At 37.6% G+C, this 15,793-nt stretch overlaps 1 protein-coding gene across 1 annotated transcript in view; it reads left to right on the top strand.

The window, feature by feature from the left end:
• The window catches only part of LOC127643438 (hedgehog-interacting protein-like), a 57,344-nt gene that overhangs the window by 14,000 nt on the left and 27,551 nt on the right, over positions 1–15,793 (top strand). The window contains exon 4 of the mRNA XM_052126191.1: positions 1,603–1,804. Coding sequence (XP_051982151.1) covers positions 1,603–1,804 — 202 coding nt within the window. The remainder of the gene's footprint in view (positions 1–1,602; positions 1,805–15,793) is intronic.

Genomic DNA, 15,793 nt, shown 5'->3' with positions numbered 1-15,793 from the left:
GACAGCCTCAGTCACCATTCACTGTCATTGCATCTTTTTTACTTACAATGAAGGTGAATGGTTACTGATGCTTTCATTCTGCCTCTGTGTTCCACAGAAAAAAAAAAGGGCACATGGGTCTGGAACAACAGGAGGGTGAGTAAATGATAACAGAATATTCATTTTTGGGTTTGAATACAAAACTCCTCTAGATTTTTCTCATCGTTAGGCACAAGAGAAACTTCCTCGCCGTCATCCCATGTACCATGCCCAGTATGACAGAGCTATTTTGACTAGGTCAGCAAGGCAGACGGAACATGGTCACTACAGACAAGACACACCTGACTATCCTTCCATGTCACAACATTCCTGCATGTACTCGTTGACTGGTCCACTGCCCTTCTTTCCAAGCCAGAGCTTTGTGTCCAGCATGAGTTTAACCAGCTTTAAGAATACAAAGAAAGTGCTTATACTGCAGCCACTGTGATCTGCTGCAGCCAGAAGGCCTTTGACCATTTGTTATAGGACACAGGGAAAGACATTAGCTGGGTTGGGGGGTAATGACCGAAATTGTAAAATGAAATAATAAATGTATTAACAAATAAATTAATGTGTAAAATCGCAAAACCATTTTGCAGATAAATCAGTGTTTTGTTACCAGATTTTTTTATGTGAAATCCAAAAATGTGGAAAGAACCATGTAGATGGAGACCCAGCTACTCTTCATTCTCTTTTTTCGATTTCCTTCACGCCACGTCACTTCACTACTTCACTTCAGTTATGATAGCAATCTGATTTCATGACACCTTTCAGTGAAGTGTGCCCTTCATCCTGACCTCACTTTAGTGTCAACAGTGATAAACACATCACTTTTGTACGACCTTCTGAGGCCAATGAATGAACGTCATAATTCTTAATCAGACCTCCCAGTTCAAAGAACCAGTAAAACAGCATGTCTGATCAAGAAAGTTTGGTGCTAGCACTTCAGACTTACATTATTCTACAGATACCAAACATATATTTGCTCCCAGTCCACCCACTTAAAAACAAAATAATAATAATTCCAAGACTGCATGTTAACAAGAGTGCCCGCACCACAATGCATAAAAGCATAATGTGAGTTGCCATTTCCCCACATCAAATGTGAATTTTGTTTAATGGAAAACTTCGCCCAAAGGCTGAATATGTTAAATTAACTTCCACTGTGGAATCTACTTCCAAACCAGTCTGTAAAGCTGAACAGATTCTGTCAAATTCTTAAAGGGATGGTTCACCCTAAAATGTAAATTCTGTCTTCATTTACTAATTCTTATGTCATTCTAAACTATGACTTTCTTTCTTTCATGAAGCACAAAAGGCGGAATGTTAAGGAATTATAGCCTCAGTTACCATTCACTTTCATTGAATGAAAAAAAAATGCAATGGGTTTGGAAGATTTACAACAATTACACTTACTTAATTACTTTATACTGTCAAAATCTACTGTATTACCTATAAAGTCAATAAAAGAAATACAATTTCTAATAAAATTTGGATCCAATCTTCAAAGTAAAACTGTTGGAAAGTGTGATACATTAACTAACCCAACTAAACTGCTTATTTTGTCATTCTGCCTTTACACAGAAAACATAAACACAACTGCTACTGTGCTCAGGAGATCCTTAGTGGTCTTCGACAGTCGGTTGGTGTGGTACATTGTGGGGATGGGTCACAGCGCCTTTTCATTTTGGAGAAGGAAGGCTTTGTCCGAATCCTAACACATGATATGGAGCTCTTAAAAGAACCTTTTCTGGACATTCGTAAGCTGGTCCAAAGTGTCATAAAGGTAAGATACACTTACAGGGACCTCTTGTGTTTGGTGGAATTGTTTTAATGACCAGGGTCATTGTTTTCTGGGCTTTCTTTTTGTTGCTAATTAAAAATTATTCACAATATTGCAGAGAACAAATATGCTACTTTTCCATATACAATGCAATGGATTCATCAAGAGTTAGTACTATATTTATATATTTATATAAAAAAACTCAGTGGGTGAAGACATGCCTCTTGTTTTTGTCCTACTGGTGACTGATGTACATGTTTGGTTTGGGTGTAAGAAAGTCATTTAGTGTTATACATTCTAATAATAATGAGTTTTAGCTAAGCTTAGATTAGTTTTCAGTCCCCACAATGTATCTTTTACCCTAGCCTACACAGACAGCAGTCGACATTATTTGTGCCTCTGAAGTGGAATTCCTTGCTTAAAAGACCAGCTTAGACCAGCATAATTTCTTTTTTGAGCTGTTTTGATGCTGTTCTAACTAATGTACCAGCATTGACTTTCTGATGAAGCTGGTTGACCAAAGTAAGTTTGCTTGTAAAGCTAGTAAAAGGAATAGTTTACCACAAAAATGAAAATGTTGTCATAATTTATTCACCTTCATGCCGTTCCAAAACAGTATGACTTATGCAAAACGAGGATTTACATATAATGGCAGTTGATAATGATTGCATTTAAAATGTAAAATGGACTGAAAAATGCTATAAAAACATTTATGCGACTTGTGCGTCATATATCAAGTCGTCTGAAGGCATGCGATAGAGTTTGTTTTGAAGCATACCTAATGCACTTATGAGTGCACAAAGGACAGCCATGAAGGAAGCCAAGATTTTCAGTAAAATAACTTAAATTGTATTTCTTCAGAAGGCTTGGGATATGACACACAAGTTGCATGGAATACTGTTATAATACTTTTGGGACCATTTTTAAGCTTCAGAGTGAGTCACTGTCAACTGCGATTGTGTTGAAAAGAATTGCCATTTTTGAGTGAACTACTCCTTTAAGATGCCTAATAGGGACCCCAACATACATGCATTGCAAAACACAACATATGCTGGTGACCTCCGATGCTGGTCTTTTCAACATGTCTAGCACCTACTTGATATTCATGCAGCCTGACCTCCCACCATGAGAGAAGTCTTTCTTTTTTATAAATCAGAAAACCTGAAAGATCTGTTGTTCATTGGTTTGGTTTGGCACCTTCTTTGCCAAAGCTGAGGTGGGAAAAATTAAGCCCCCTAACAGAATCACATCTTAAAGAAGGACAATAACATGTTTTATGGATTGATTTCCATTTTTCTTTTCCTCCCACCGCAAATCAAATCCTGAATGGCGGGTGATGCTGAAGCCAAAAATAGTGTTGGCAAGAACATTTTATTATTATACAAATGTATTCTCTATGTAGGCTTCGATGTGTGTGGTTTGATTTCTGTCAACCTGACTGCCAGCAGAAGAAACCTGGTGTTTGGAAGCAGAGGATCAGTGAGAAATGCTGAAATGTTGCCAGCTGTAGCATTTGCTTACAAGCATGTCTGTCAGTTGTAGTTATGGCGTGTGTCACAACAGATGTTTATCTGCCCCCACAAGAATTTAGGCATTCTATATTTCAGAACATTTAGTTTACGAAGTGTCTGCAGATGAAGCAAGAGACCGGCTTTTTGACAGGAAGTTTATGTAAATTGCATACCTCTCGTTGCTTCATTTAAAAAAAAAAAAAAAGCAGAATGAACAATTATGGAGTTAATATGCAACAGGCCCACAGGAAAGGCCCCCAATGTGCCATATCATCATTAAACATAATTGGTTGTGGATAAAACAATCATTATGACAATTAGAGTAAGCTCAAGCACCGGCAGTCCCCAAGAGTGCCATTCTGTCAAGTTTGGCCGTTATCATTCCAAGCCGACTGTGTTTATTCAGAACATCAACAGGACATGTACCCTTTGTGCCCATGGAAGGCCTTGAAGCCACCTGGGACTCCAGCTTGGGCATGAAGAGGGAAGATAGTGTTTTATCGTGACTTTGATTCTAATGTTCTGTATTTCCTTTAAGCCTAATTCCCTCACTGCCAATTTAGCCAAACTGCCTGAAAACTATAGTATAGTTTCCATCCAATTTTGACACTGTTTTGTTATCAACAAAGTGAAAATGTGTAAAAAAAAAGTTTACTAAATTTGCCTTCTTCTGCTTGTTTCCATTCAAATGCCTGTTATCGCTAAAAATGGTGTGCGTGTGATGACGTCATGCTTTTAAAAAACATTCTGTTGCATAAGTTTGGTTTATCGCAAAAGAAATCTGCATTTATTCAGTTTCCATACATAAATGTGTGTATATTGCTAATTGTGTACCTTTTGCCTCTAAGGCTGAAACTGAAAAAAAAACTTCTGCACAGCTATTAAAGAAAAATGCATGCGTGATTGTAATATCAGGGATATATATATATATATATATATATATATATATATATATATATATATATATATATATATATAATAATGTAAAGGGATCAATGGAAAGGAGGAGGCTGAGAACCGGCTTGACAATATAAATAATAGTTTAATAATAAACTGAAACAAAGGACAGACACACACATGACGTACATGTCCATAAACGATCTCTCTCTCCCGCACAATTCTCTGCAGTCGACCTTTATCCATCTTGGAGGATCGATTAACCTAATACAGGACCGGGTGTGTAGGATCACGACCCGGCCCCGCCCTCCGCCCTGCCACAGATGCATTTCTGATATTCAATAGTTTTGAACAATTATTTCATCCAAAGCATCGCCATCACAACTGCATTATGTCCCACATATTTGTCCAGCAACTTTTAACGACCAACTAAACTTGATTGTCATCTAAAATGTATTTTAGCATCATAATGCTTTTGCATTTTCTGAAGAAGCTCAGCAAATGTGATCCGAGATAAAGAGGGTACATTTTTTAATATTTAAAATGTTTAAATGTTCAAATTCTAGTTTTCGTAAAAAGAACTCAGCATTGGACAAATAGTTCTAATAGTTTATAGTCTTGAAAAAAGTGTAGAACATTCAGCCGACTTTTTTTTGTCTACAAAAGAGGGTCATTTAAGTTTATGTACAGAAAAGGCAGTTATATAAGCCTAACCACATTATTTTTTCATTTGGTAATATATTTTTTTTATTTAATGCTTTTTTCATTTGGTAAATTATTTAATTTAATACAGGGAATTTTGCCAGCATTTCATGGAACATGTTAATGTTCCAAAAAAACACACTGAAGCTTTTCTCCTAGTATTAGAAATAATTCACTTGAGTAGAAGTACTAAGAAATATTATGACTCAAGTAAGAGTAAATAAGTAGTTTGCCGAAAAACTACTCAAGTAATTATATTACGAGTTACTTTATGAAAATTACATTATATATTGTTGTGGCAGGGCGGAGGCCGGGGCCGGGTCGTGATTCTACACACCCGGTCCCTTATCAGGCTAATCAAGCCTCCGAGAGGGATAAAGGCCAACTGCGGAGGGTTGTGCGGGAGAGAGAGAGATCGTAACGGACATGTCCGTAAACGATCTCTCTCTCCCGCACAATCCTCCAAACATTTTTAGAACACAAAGACATTTCCTTTCACCAAGGATGTATTAAATTGATCAAAAACACTGTCAAAGTCATTAATTGCCAATATTATTACGGTTTGATAGAATTGTTTTAAGTGATATTTATTCAATTATTTTCTTTACCCGTGATGGCAAACATATACTGTGTCACCTATTCCTTACAAAAGCATTCTTAAGTGCTAATTTGGTACTCAAGAAAATTTGTTCTTATTAGAACAATTGAAAATGGTTGCGCAATACAGTGGTGTTTTCCCCATTTGCTGAGCAATTTAGTTTTTACAAGTTGCTTTACACATGCCAAATTTTGGTTTTAAAAAAGGCAAAAAAAACATATTTCTCCTGAAATTCTATTTTCTCTGTACATTACTGTTTTGAAAAAACAATCTCTAACCAGGATAGAAAGGGAAGTGGATGACCAGATGCACAACAAAAATACCAGTAAATCACAGTCTCTAGTTTGAGAAACACCTCACAGTTCCTAAACTAGCAGCTTCTAAACGCCAAAGACCTGCATTGCTGCAAGAGGATTCTTGGACAAACAGAAAATTTGAGGAATACAACATTTATTTAAAGAGAAATAGCCATTTGTAACATTCTAAATGACTCAAAATCATCTATAAACTACATAATGAGCATTGTGACTGAAACACACAATCTCTTCACTCACCTCCCCCAGCGTACACACTCTCCTCCTTTCACTGATCATCTTCTCTCGTCTATGTGCAGCCAAGTCCTGGAGGGTGCTCTCATCTCACCTTTCGCCCATCCTCTGCGCTCTCATTCTTCTCACCTCAATGACATATCACAGGTAGCATAATTCTAATCCTCCAATGAAAGAACCAAAGTGTATCTCAAAGCACCTCGAATACTTTATTGTTTTTGGCTGTGTAGAAGCTTTTCTTCTTTTTACTCCATAGTTTCAGCATCAGGGCTGTTTAGACCGAATTTGTTGTTGCATTAAAGCTAGACGCATGCACCACAATCAATAGAACACTGGTGTCTCATAACACATTTAGTTTAAGTTCCTATACCTTGACACTGTGGGTCCTATTTTAAGAACACTATGTCTTAAGAGTAGTGCTATGCAGTATGCCAGATGCGCAAAATAGGGCATAGCCATAACGTTTTTTTATTTTCATACAAGTATGCTCTAATTCTAGGTTTAAGTGGGTTGGCTAAATCATGCGGGAAAGGTGTCGTTAATTGGGACTTATTGGATGTTGGCCCCCCGCCTAGAAACACATATGTCAATCATGTAGCCTTGTAAATGAGTGGTTTGTGGGCAGAATAAGCTACAATATGACCAAGACCTATCTTGCAAGGTGCATTGCACTGGCTGCTGTGGAAACATGTTGTAGAATTGTGGTCCTGTTTGATTTAGTACAAACTACTTAATTACTCTTTCACATCTGTGGCTGGTATTCAACTGCAACACTGTTCCAACTTGAGATGTGTTGCTTTCAAAAAAATTAAGAACACTATCAGTGAAGGTACTTTACCAGTTAACTATTTTTGGATGTTTTGTGAACTGGCTAACATATTCCAGATGACGAAAAGAAGCCCAGAGCATACAGTCACAAGAAATACCTTGAAGCGTAGGGTTTTGCATTTAAGTGTTTATCTTATAAATTTTTTTGTGAAAGAGACATTAAAAATTGAACCCTGATTCATTCCATGTTGATGTCATTGGTACACAACTTTGGTATTGCTCTGTTGTTGTCCTTGCTAGACGTAGCAAGGAAGACATCTGCACACAATGTGAGCGCAGTTCCATTGTGGTGTGTCAGCTAACTCAAGGGGGTCCAGCTGCAAAAAAAAAAAATTCTTACTGAATCAAAACCATCACTGCATTTTGTGCATTCTGTCACTTGACACGCACAGCTGTTGAGCGCTTTCAGTTAGATGACCAGGAGGGCTCTCAACTAACTAACAAATGGACCTTTTCCTCTCTCCTTTGACTCTTTTAATAGGTCTCTTTGAGAAATAGCTGCTGCTTTCCTGTCATCTCACATATCTTCCTCTTTACTGTATTGAGTTCCTGGCCAAGGTTTAGACTTGCGTGGACCACTGAGACAGGATGAGCACCTGTGATGAAGCCATTCATATGATTTGTGGATCACTCCAGAGAGCTGCCGCTGTAATGAGTGAGAATGTTATCCTACAATTTGATCTGCTCCTTTTCACCTCTTGAAAGTGAGTGATCCTCACCCAGAACTCCAGCGCTGTCACAGGATTAATGTGTGTTAACAGGTGGAGAAGGCGGGGTTTTGCTTGGGTCTTGGGATTCATTGTGTTGAAGTAAATAGGGTTCTTAATTAGTGTGTACAACAGATTGGCTTTGAGGTAGACAATGCGTTGTTTTTCTCATATCAGCTCAGATGGAATGCCTCTTTATGGAGTATTGCCTGAGCCAATAAGGATCAAAAGGTGCTCAGAAACAATGTGCAAGCCAGGCCATGCATCAAGCCCTGAAAGAAAAGAAGCTACCGGGGGTGGGTCCTGGTCAATGTTCAACGTTCAACATTCTTACAAAAATGCTGTTACATTTACATTTACATTTATGCATTTGGCAGACGCTTTTATCCAAAGCGACTTACAGTGCACTTATTACAGGGACAATCCCCCCGGAGCAACCTGGAGTTAAGTGCCTTGCTCAAGGACACAATGGTGGTGGCCATGGGGTTTGAACCAACGATCTTCTGATTAACAGTTATGTGCTTTGGCCACTACGCCTGTTACAATCTAATCTTTCTGTGCTTTTCTCTGAGAGGGGCAAGTCAAAGATTACTTACGATGTTAGTTAATGGAGAGAAAAAAAAACCTTGGGAGAAACCACGCTCAGCTGGGGGAGCCAGTTCCCCTCTGGCTATACAGCCTAAATATAATGCCAATATTAGTTATCTACGTACCTGTAATAGAAGTCAATTAAGAAGATGTAACAGTAGATCCACTGAGAGACTAATTATATTCTACCATCTTATTTTTAGATGTTTTTGGTCAAATAATAAATACATCTGTACAGAATTGAGTAGAAGGAAATTTCTAGAAATCCAGTCTTAGAAATAATTGATGTACTCTGCTAACTTGGAGAATTGGGAAATTTCACCTGGTTTCAAATAAATATGAAGCTGAGTATTGTCAGCATAACAGTGAAGACAATTTTCATGGTTCCTGATAATGTCTTCCAGAGGAAGCATATACGAGGAGAAAAGCAGAGGAACTAATACTGAGCCTTGCAGCACTCCATACTTTACTTCTACTTGATCTAAATTTTCTCATTAACACAAACAAAGCAGTAGCGGTCAGATAAATAGGACCTAAACCATGATAATGCCTGTCCTTAAATGCCTGCATAGTTCTCAAGCCTATACAAGAGAATGTCGAAGGCAGCACTAAAATCTAAAAGAATAGAAGAGAGATGCAGCCACGTTCAAATAAAAGTGCAAGTCATTTTTTAACTATGAAAAGTGAAGAATCTGTATTATGATGGGGCCTAAATCCTGACTGAAATTCTTTACAGATACCGTTCCTCTTTAAAAATGAACATAGTTGGGAGGACTCTTCATTTTCTAGTACTTTAGATATAGATGGGGGTTTTGAGATCAGTCTATACATAGCCAAATCTCCAGGATCAAGCTGAGGGTTTTTTGATGTCCTAAATATAGTGAGATAATAATATGGAGAAGAGCTTCTAAGATTACAGGAAACACCTCTTTCAGTAGCTTAGTGGGAATAGGATCTAGCATACATGATGCTTTTGATGCATTACGTTTTTTTTTAGCTCTTCCTGACCTATGACAGCGAAGGACTGAAGTTACTCGTAGGGAATACAACCTCAATTCCGGAAAAGTTGGGACAGTATGAAAAATGCTAATAAAAACAAACAGTGATTTGTAAATTATATTCACCCTTTGCTATATTGAAAACACTACAACTAAACATTATAAGATGTTTTACCTTGTGACTTTCATTGCTTTTTTTAATGTGCAGTAATTTTAAATCAGTTAATTGCAACACACTCCAAATAAGTTGGGACAGTTGAGTTTTTACCACTGTGAAACATCACCATTTCTTCTAATAACACTTATTAAGTATTTAGGCACTGAAGACACAAGTTTGTTAAGTATAAAAGTGGAATTTTCCCCCATTCATCCATTATGCTGGTCTTCAGCTGCACAATTGTATGGGGGTTTTCGTTGCTGTATTGTGCGCTTCATAATGCACCACACATTCTCAATTGGAGATGGTCAGGACTGCAGGCAAGCCAGTATGTGGTTTGAAACTGTCCTGCTGAAAATGCTGGGATGACCCTGGAAAAGATGGTGCTGGATGGCAGTATATGCTGCTCCAAAATTTGTACATATCTGTCTGCATTAATGGTGCCCTCAAAGATGTGTGAGTTACTCATGCCATGGGCACTGACACACCCTGGCCCATACAGACACTGGCTTTTGGATCAGACGCGGATATCTACTTGGATAGTCCTTTTCCTCTTTGGCATGGAGAACACAATGGCTGTGTTTTTCAAAAATGATATGAAATGTGGACTCATCGGACCAAAAAACACAGTTGCACTGTTCTACTCTACATCTAAGATGAGAACAAGCCCAGAGAAGTCGGTGGTGCTTCTGGACAGTGTTGATTAGGGCTTCTGCTTTGCATAGTAAAGTCTTAACTTGCATCTGTGGATGCAGCAGGTAATGGTGTTGACTAACAAAGATTTACTAAAGTAATCCCAAGCCCATGTTCATGTTATTCATTACAGATGAATGATGTTTTTTAATTTTTATTATTTTATTTTTTAAATTTTATTAAAGTTGAAAATGTATGTTGTGGTTGCAAATGCTTAAATCTTCCTACAGTTTAAGTGAAAAAAGATGCAACTCGCTTTCATTTTTCCACATAAAAGAGGGTTGTAAACCGAGATGTTCAATATAGTCTTCTTTTATTTTTCCATAAGTGCAAATCTGTGCAAATATAGTGCTCCATGCAATATATGAAAAGGACAACAAACGTTTCTGTCCAACAGGACCTTCCTCAGTGTTTGCCTTACATTTTTCACTTGATACTCTTATATACTAACTTTCCAACACACATGTGATCAATAATTCTAATACAAGCTCAACACATTAACGGTTTACATTAACATTACAGTGTCTGACATAGTTTTTGTAACACACCAACTCCGACCAGATATCATTAGTGCCGACATCAATAACAATCTTTGAAAATCTATGTTTAGCATTAGCCAGCACTTTTAACTTTGCTCTGATGTGAGGCACTCTCACCCCCAGGACACATCAGACAATGGCGGCTAGAGTCTCAATTTCATCGATCATTAAAATAGAATTCCCTATAACCAGGGCGCTTTCAACAGGAAATTCAGTGTGTGCGTTACTGAGTTGGGAGAACCTCATGGAAAACATTTACATTTACATTTATTCATTTGGCAGATGCTTTTATCCAAAGCGACTTACAAAAGAGGAAAAAACATCAGCGAATCATCTTAGGGAGACAGTGGTACAAAAAGTGCCATATTACAAAGTTTCACTATCATCAGAATAGTATACAAAACAGATTTAAGTGCAACAAGAAATGTAAATATATATATATATATATATATATATATATATATATATATATATATTTTTATTTAGTGACTAGTTAAGTGCTTTTGGAAAAGATGTGTTTTTAGCCATTTTTTGAAGATAGAGAGTGAGTCAGCTTCACGGATTGAGTTGGGAAGGTCATTCCACCACCGTGGTATGATGAAACTGAAAGCCCGGGAAAGTGTTTTGGTGCCTCTTTGTTTTGGTACGACAAGGCGACGTTCCTTAGCCGACCGCGGGCTTCAGGTGGGAACGTAGCTCTGCATAAATGTTTTTAGGTATGCTGGAGCAGACCCAGTGACTGTTTTGTATGCCAGCATCAGGGCCTTGAATTTAATACGTGCATGAACCGGCAGCCAGTAGAGAGAGACAAAGAGTGGTGTAACATGTGCTCTCTTAGGTTCATTAAAGACCAGACGTGCTGCTGCATTCTGGATCATTTGCAGAGGTCTAATAGCACATGCAGGAAGGCCTGCAATGAGAGCGTTATAGTAGTCCAGTCTAGTTATGACAAGTGACTGAACGAGCAGTTGTGTGGCATGTACAGAGAGGAAGGGTCTTATCTTCCTGATATTGTAGAGTGTAAATCTACATGATCTTACAGTTTTTGAAATGTGGTCTGTGAAATTTAGCTCATCATCAATGGTTACCCCTAGATTTCTGACCGTTTTGGAAGGCGAAGCTGTAGTTGGACCTAGCCTAACAGGAAAGGGAGAGTGGTGTCGCTTTGCCCTGTGGTTATGCTGCCGAGTCGTCACCCATTTGCTAAGCTGTTGGGGCTCTTCTTGCGGAAGCGAAGTGTGTACATGGCTCGCAGTACTGGCCGAGTTCGAAACAGTATATAATAGCTTCTCTTTCTCATTGACCTCCGCTAGCATTCAGATGTGTGTCTTTAACTCCGTGTAGAGTGTAGTTGTAGAGTTTTCAATATAGCAAAGGGTGAATGTAATTTACAAATCACTACTTTTTGTTTGTATTAGCAAACAAAAAGTCTAGAGTACTGTGGAAGCGAAGAGTGTACATGTCTCGCAGTACTGGCCGAGTTCAAAACAGTATATAACAGCTTCTCTTTCTCATTGACCTCCACTAGCATTCAGATGTGTGTCTATAACTCCGTAATCTTCTTCGTCAACCTAACTAATTCCTTAAATGTATTAAATGTGAATCCCTCACTTTCAGATGAAGCTATGAAAAACATGTGGCATGCAGGGTTGGTGATAATAACATGTGACGGTGCCATGACTTACCACAGTTGTTTGTTGAAAAGGTGTTTTTGGTTCCAGTTTGTAGTTCCTGTGCAGCAGGAGTTTGAAATGTATATGTAAAAATGGATGCACGCAGTCGAATTATGATAAATCACAATAAAAAGGCAAAGTGGAGAAAAACGCAGATGCAATGAAATCGCAACAAATCTCAATAGAAAGTAAAGTGCAGTAAGTGTTTTAATACAAAAGATAAAATAGGGAAGGCTTAGCAGGCTTAAAACACAAACTTGAGCTGCGTGCCATCAGCAACATGAACAGCAAGTGACAGTCGTGTAGTCCAAACCTACAGGACTGTTCAAAAGAACAAGACTGTCAAAGTAACAGGCAATCATAGAACCTCTGAATGTAAAGTTACAGAACCATATAGCAGCTACAACTTTTCATGTAGAGTGCAACAGTGCCCACCAACTTTTTCAGCCATATTGGTTCTGGAAGTATTTTCCCCATTAAAACCTTCATTAAAGAGTTTTATGACATAAACCAAACCAACAAGCTCCGAGGTGAATCACAACATTACAAACATTGATTTAAAGCAAAAAAGTGTTGCAAAATCAAATAGAAAGACAAAGGTACAAGACTGTGTTTTAACATCTGTCATGAAAGAATGAACTATAATCCCATGAAGTATTGAAAAAGTATCTAATTAGAAATTATAGAAAATATAAAAAAGTTGTTGAGAGCTTTTCCCGCAATTTGTTTGCTGTAGTTCTCTAATTAGTGGATCTTTCTCTTCAGGATCATAGGTACAGTAATTTTTCACTAGGAATTCCACTATTAAACACTTTTTAAATATTTCAAATGTTTTAAATATTTAAAAAATTAAGTTGAAATAACATAGACAGACAGCTTCAACATAAGCATACCATAGATTAACATTCTTGGAGTTTACGGTAGGTCTGTCTTTTAAAAGTCAATTGCTCTATGCTTAAAGTGAATGGGATCTTTACTTCCGGAACCCCACTGTAGTGTTTTTTTGACAACAGTGTGATCCAAGTTGTAATTAAAGAATGTCTATATGAAATGTCTAACATAATTTGCTGTGACTGCTAAATCTATGAACTGTTTCAGTGTTACAGAGCAATGTGTAATAGCATTGCTGTTAAATGTGTCTACGGCAAAGGATTACATCTGCTATAATGGATGGAGGGAGGTTATCATGGAGTTTTTCTTCTCTTAATTTAAGTTTTTGGAAGCACGCAGAGTAGGGTTGGGCGATGTCCCCTAAATTGGCAGTTGACGATGTTGACAGTAAAACATCGCGATGGACGATGATATCGTCGGGGGGGGGGGGATTATATAATTTCATATAATTTTCAAAAATTATATGAAAAATTATAATTTCGTTATTTTACTAACCCAACTAATGACTCGTCGGCGCTTTATCAGTAGGTTGCATGACACGTGAAGCATTTTTTTTTTTTAGCTTTCACTTAAGAAGAGTTGCGCACTTTTTATTTTAATATATCTCTTTACATAAATATTATTTTTCACTTAAAAACTATAATTTCGTTATTTTACTCACTGATGAGCAAAAGGTCGAGGCAGAAATGACCATGTACCTGCAGGAAATGGCCATTGATGGGGAAGAGGACCCGCTGACTTGGTGGAAAACGAACGACAAAAGGTTTCCGTTCATGGCAAGATTAGCATGGAAATATCTGTGCATATGTGCTACCAGTACTCCATCAGAGCGGGTCTTCAGCACAGCGGGTAGTGTAGTTACTCCAATCCGCAGCTTATTAAAACCAGATAAAGTGAATATGTTGGTATTTCTGGCCAGAAACATCGAAATTTAAACATGGTCTATGGTGAAAGATATTAGACTTCTTTACGCATTTTTCAGCCATCCGTTATGGAGCTATTCGATTTTGCATATTATTTTTTAAACGTTCATTTGTGTAGTTCATATGACCACTTTACAATATTTCAATAACATAAGTTATTTTGTAGCCTGCGCTGAAGTTAATTGTGCTGCTAATTATAAGTGAAATGTTAATGCCGAGTTTCGGTCTGAGTGTTGTTCCCGTTTTCTTGTTCTTTATTTGTTGTTCTTCTATGTTTTAATAAATGTGTGTTATTCATATTCACCTTGTTTCTTTCATTTGATTTGACATTATGGATTTATGGCCAAGGAAATTTTTCTTTAAAAGTATTAACCAGACAAAAGTTATTTGACGTTCAGCTGGTCTGGGTTTATCTTAAACTGCCGCTTCAGTGTATACAAGAGCTATGTGACAATGAGCAAGATTTTCTGAGACACTACAACTACTAATAATTAATTAATAAAGGCTATTTTCTTGTAGCCTACAACATAAAATATTTTAATCTAAATGTACAGTGTAAGACATGTAAAAAAAGACAAGAAGCTAACAATGTCAAGATCAATATTTGTGTAGCCTGCCTGACACGGTATTTTCACAGACTAACACGTCACGTCTCTGGCATATACTACAGTATTTAAAATAGCATATATGCATTAGTTATATTCTCAATTTAATTTATAGAGCAATCCCTGCAAAGTTTTTAGGTTAACTATAGAACAGACTAGGATTAGTGAGTCACACTAGCAAGACTCGCAGAAGGGGGCGAGGCATCACGATGGTGGCTCTGATGATATCGTCCATCGGCACAACCCTAACGCAGAGGAATGATCTTGGAAAAATGGAGCTTGTTTCATACAGTCAGGGGTGTGCCTATTTGTTGAATGAACGATCATTAGTGGAAGCTAATATTTCATTACATTTACATTGTTCTTTGGTGGTCCCTGCCCTGAGATCATACGACACGCTGGAATTCTTTAGTTGACCTGTTCCCTCTGCATTTGTTTAGGGATTCAGGTCAGTAATTCAAAATCAGGAGTCCAACATATAGGTACATTTTTGTAAGTTTCTGGAAATTAAGAACTTTCATATGAGGAGATATCGAAAGCCAATTACCATTAACCTGCTGTTAATTCAACTGAACCCTGTTGAGACATTTAACAGGCATAACAAAGTTTGGCTCATGTGAACTTGACTCATAAGTCGTTATTTAGCTGTCACCAACTCTTTCTGTCTTTTGTGGTCTGCTCAAGAGGACTCTTTGAGTGTTATTATTCGTGTCCCTACAGACCCAATTTGAACTCGTCCAGAGCATTCCAGAGATAGAGTGCTTGCACTTGTACCCTATCTGAATTGGATTACATTAGCGCAGTCCAACAGAGCCGCTCTGACCAATTTATGATCTGTGTGTTTTGGCGTGTACAGCGAGATGAACCACACCGTTAACTTGAGCAATCTACAGAAGACTTCTCTCTGGTGAATTCCTCTGAGAAATCAGAAAGGAATGCTGCAGAGATGACACAGCCAGTTAATTTCATGAAAACTTGATTTGTTTACGTACAGCCAGTATCATTTAATTGTTAGTTTATGAGCTATAATTAAACTGATGTTACGTCTCATCCCAAAGCACTAAATCATCATAATTTCTTCAGAAAAATGCTTCAGTTTTATTCATTCATTCATTAGGCATACGATTGGCACTT

The sequence above is a fragment of the Xyrauchen texanus genome, chromosome 5 (genome assembly GCF_025860055.1).
Source record: "Xyrauchen texanus isolate HMW12.3.18 chromosome 5, RBS_HiC_50CHRs, whole genome shotgun sequence".
NCBI lineage: Eukaryota > Metazoa > Chordata > Actinopteri > Cypriniformes > Catostomidae > Xyrauchen > Xyrauchen texanus.
Note: the sequence above shows the minus strand (reverse complement) of the source record. Positions and strands in the feature narration are given on the sequence as shown.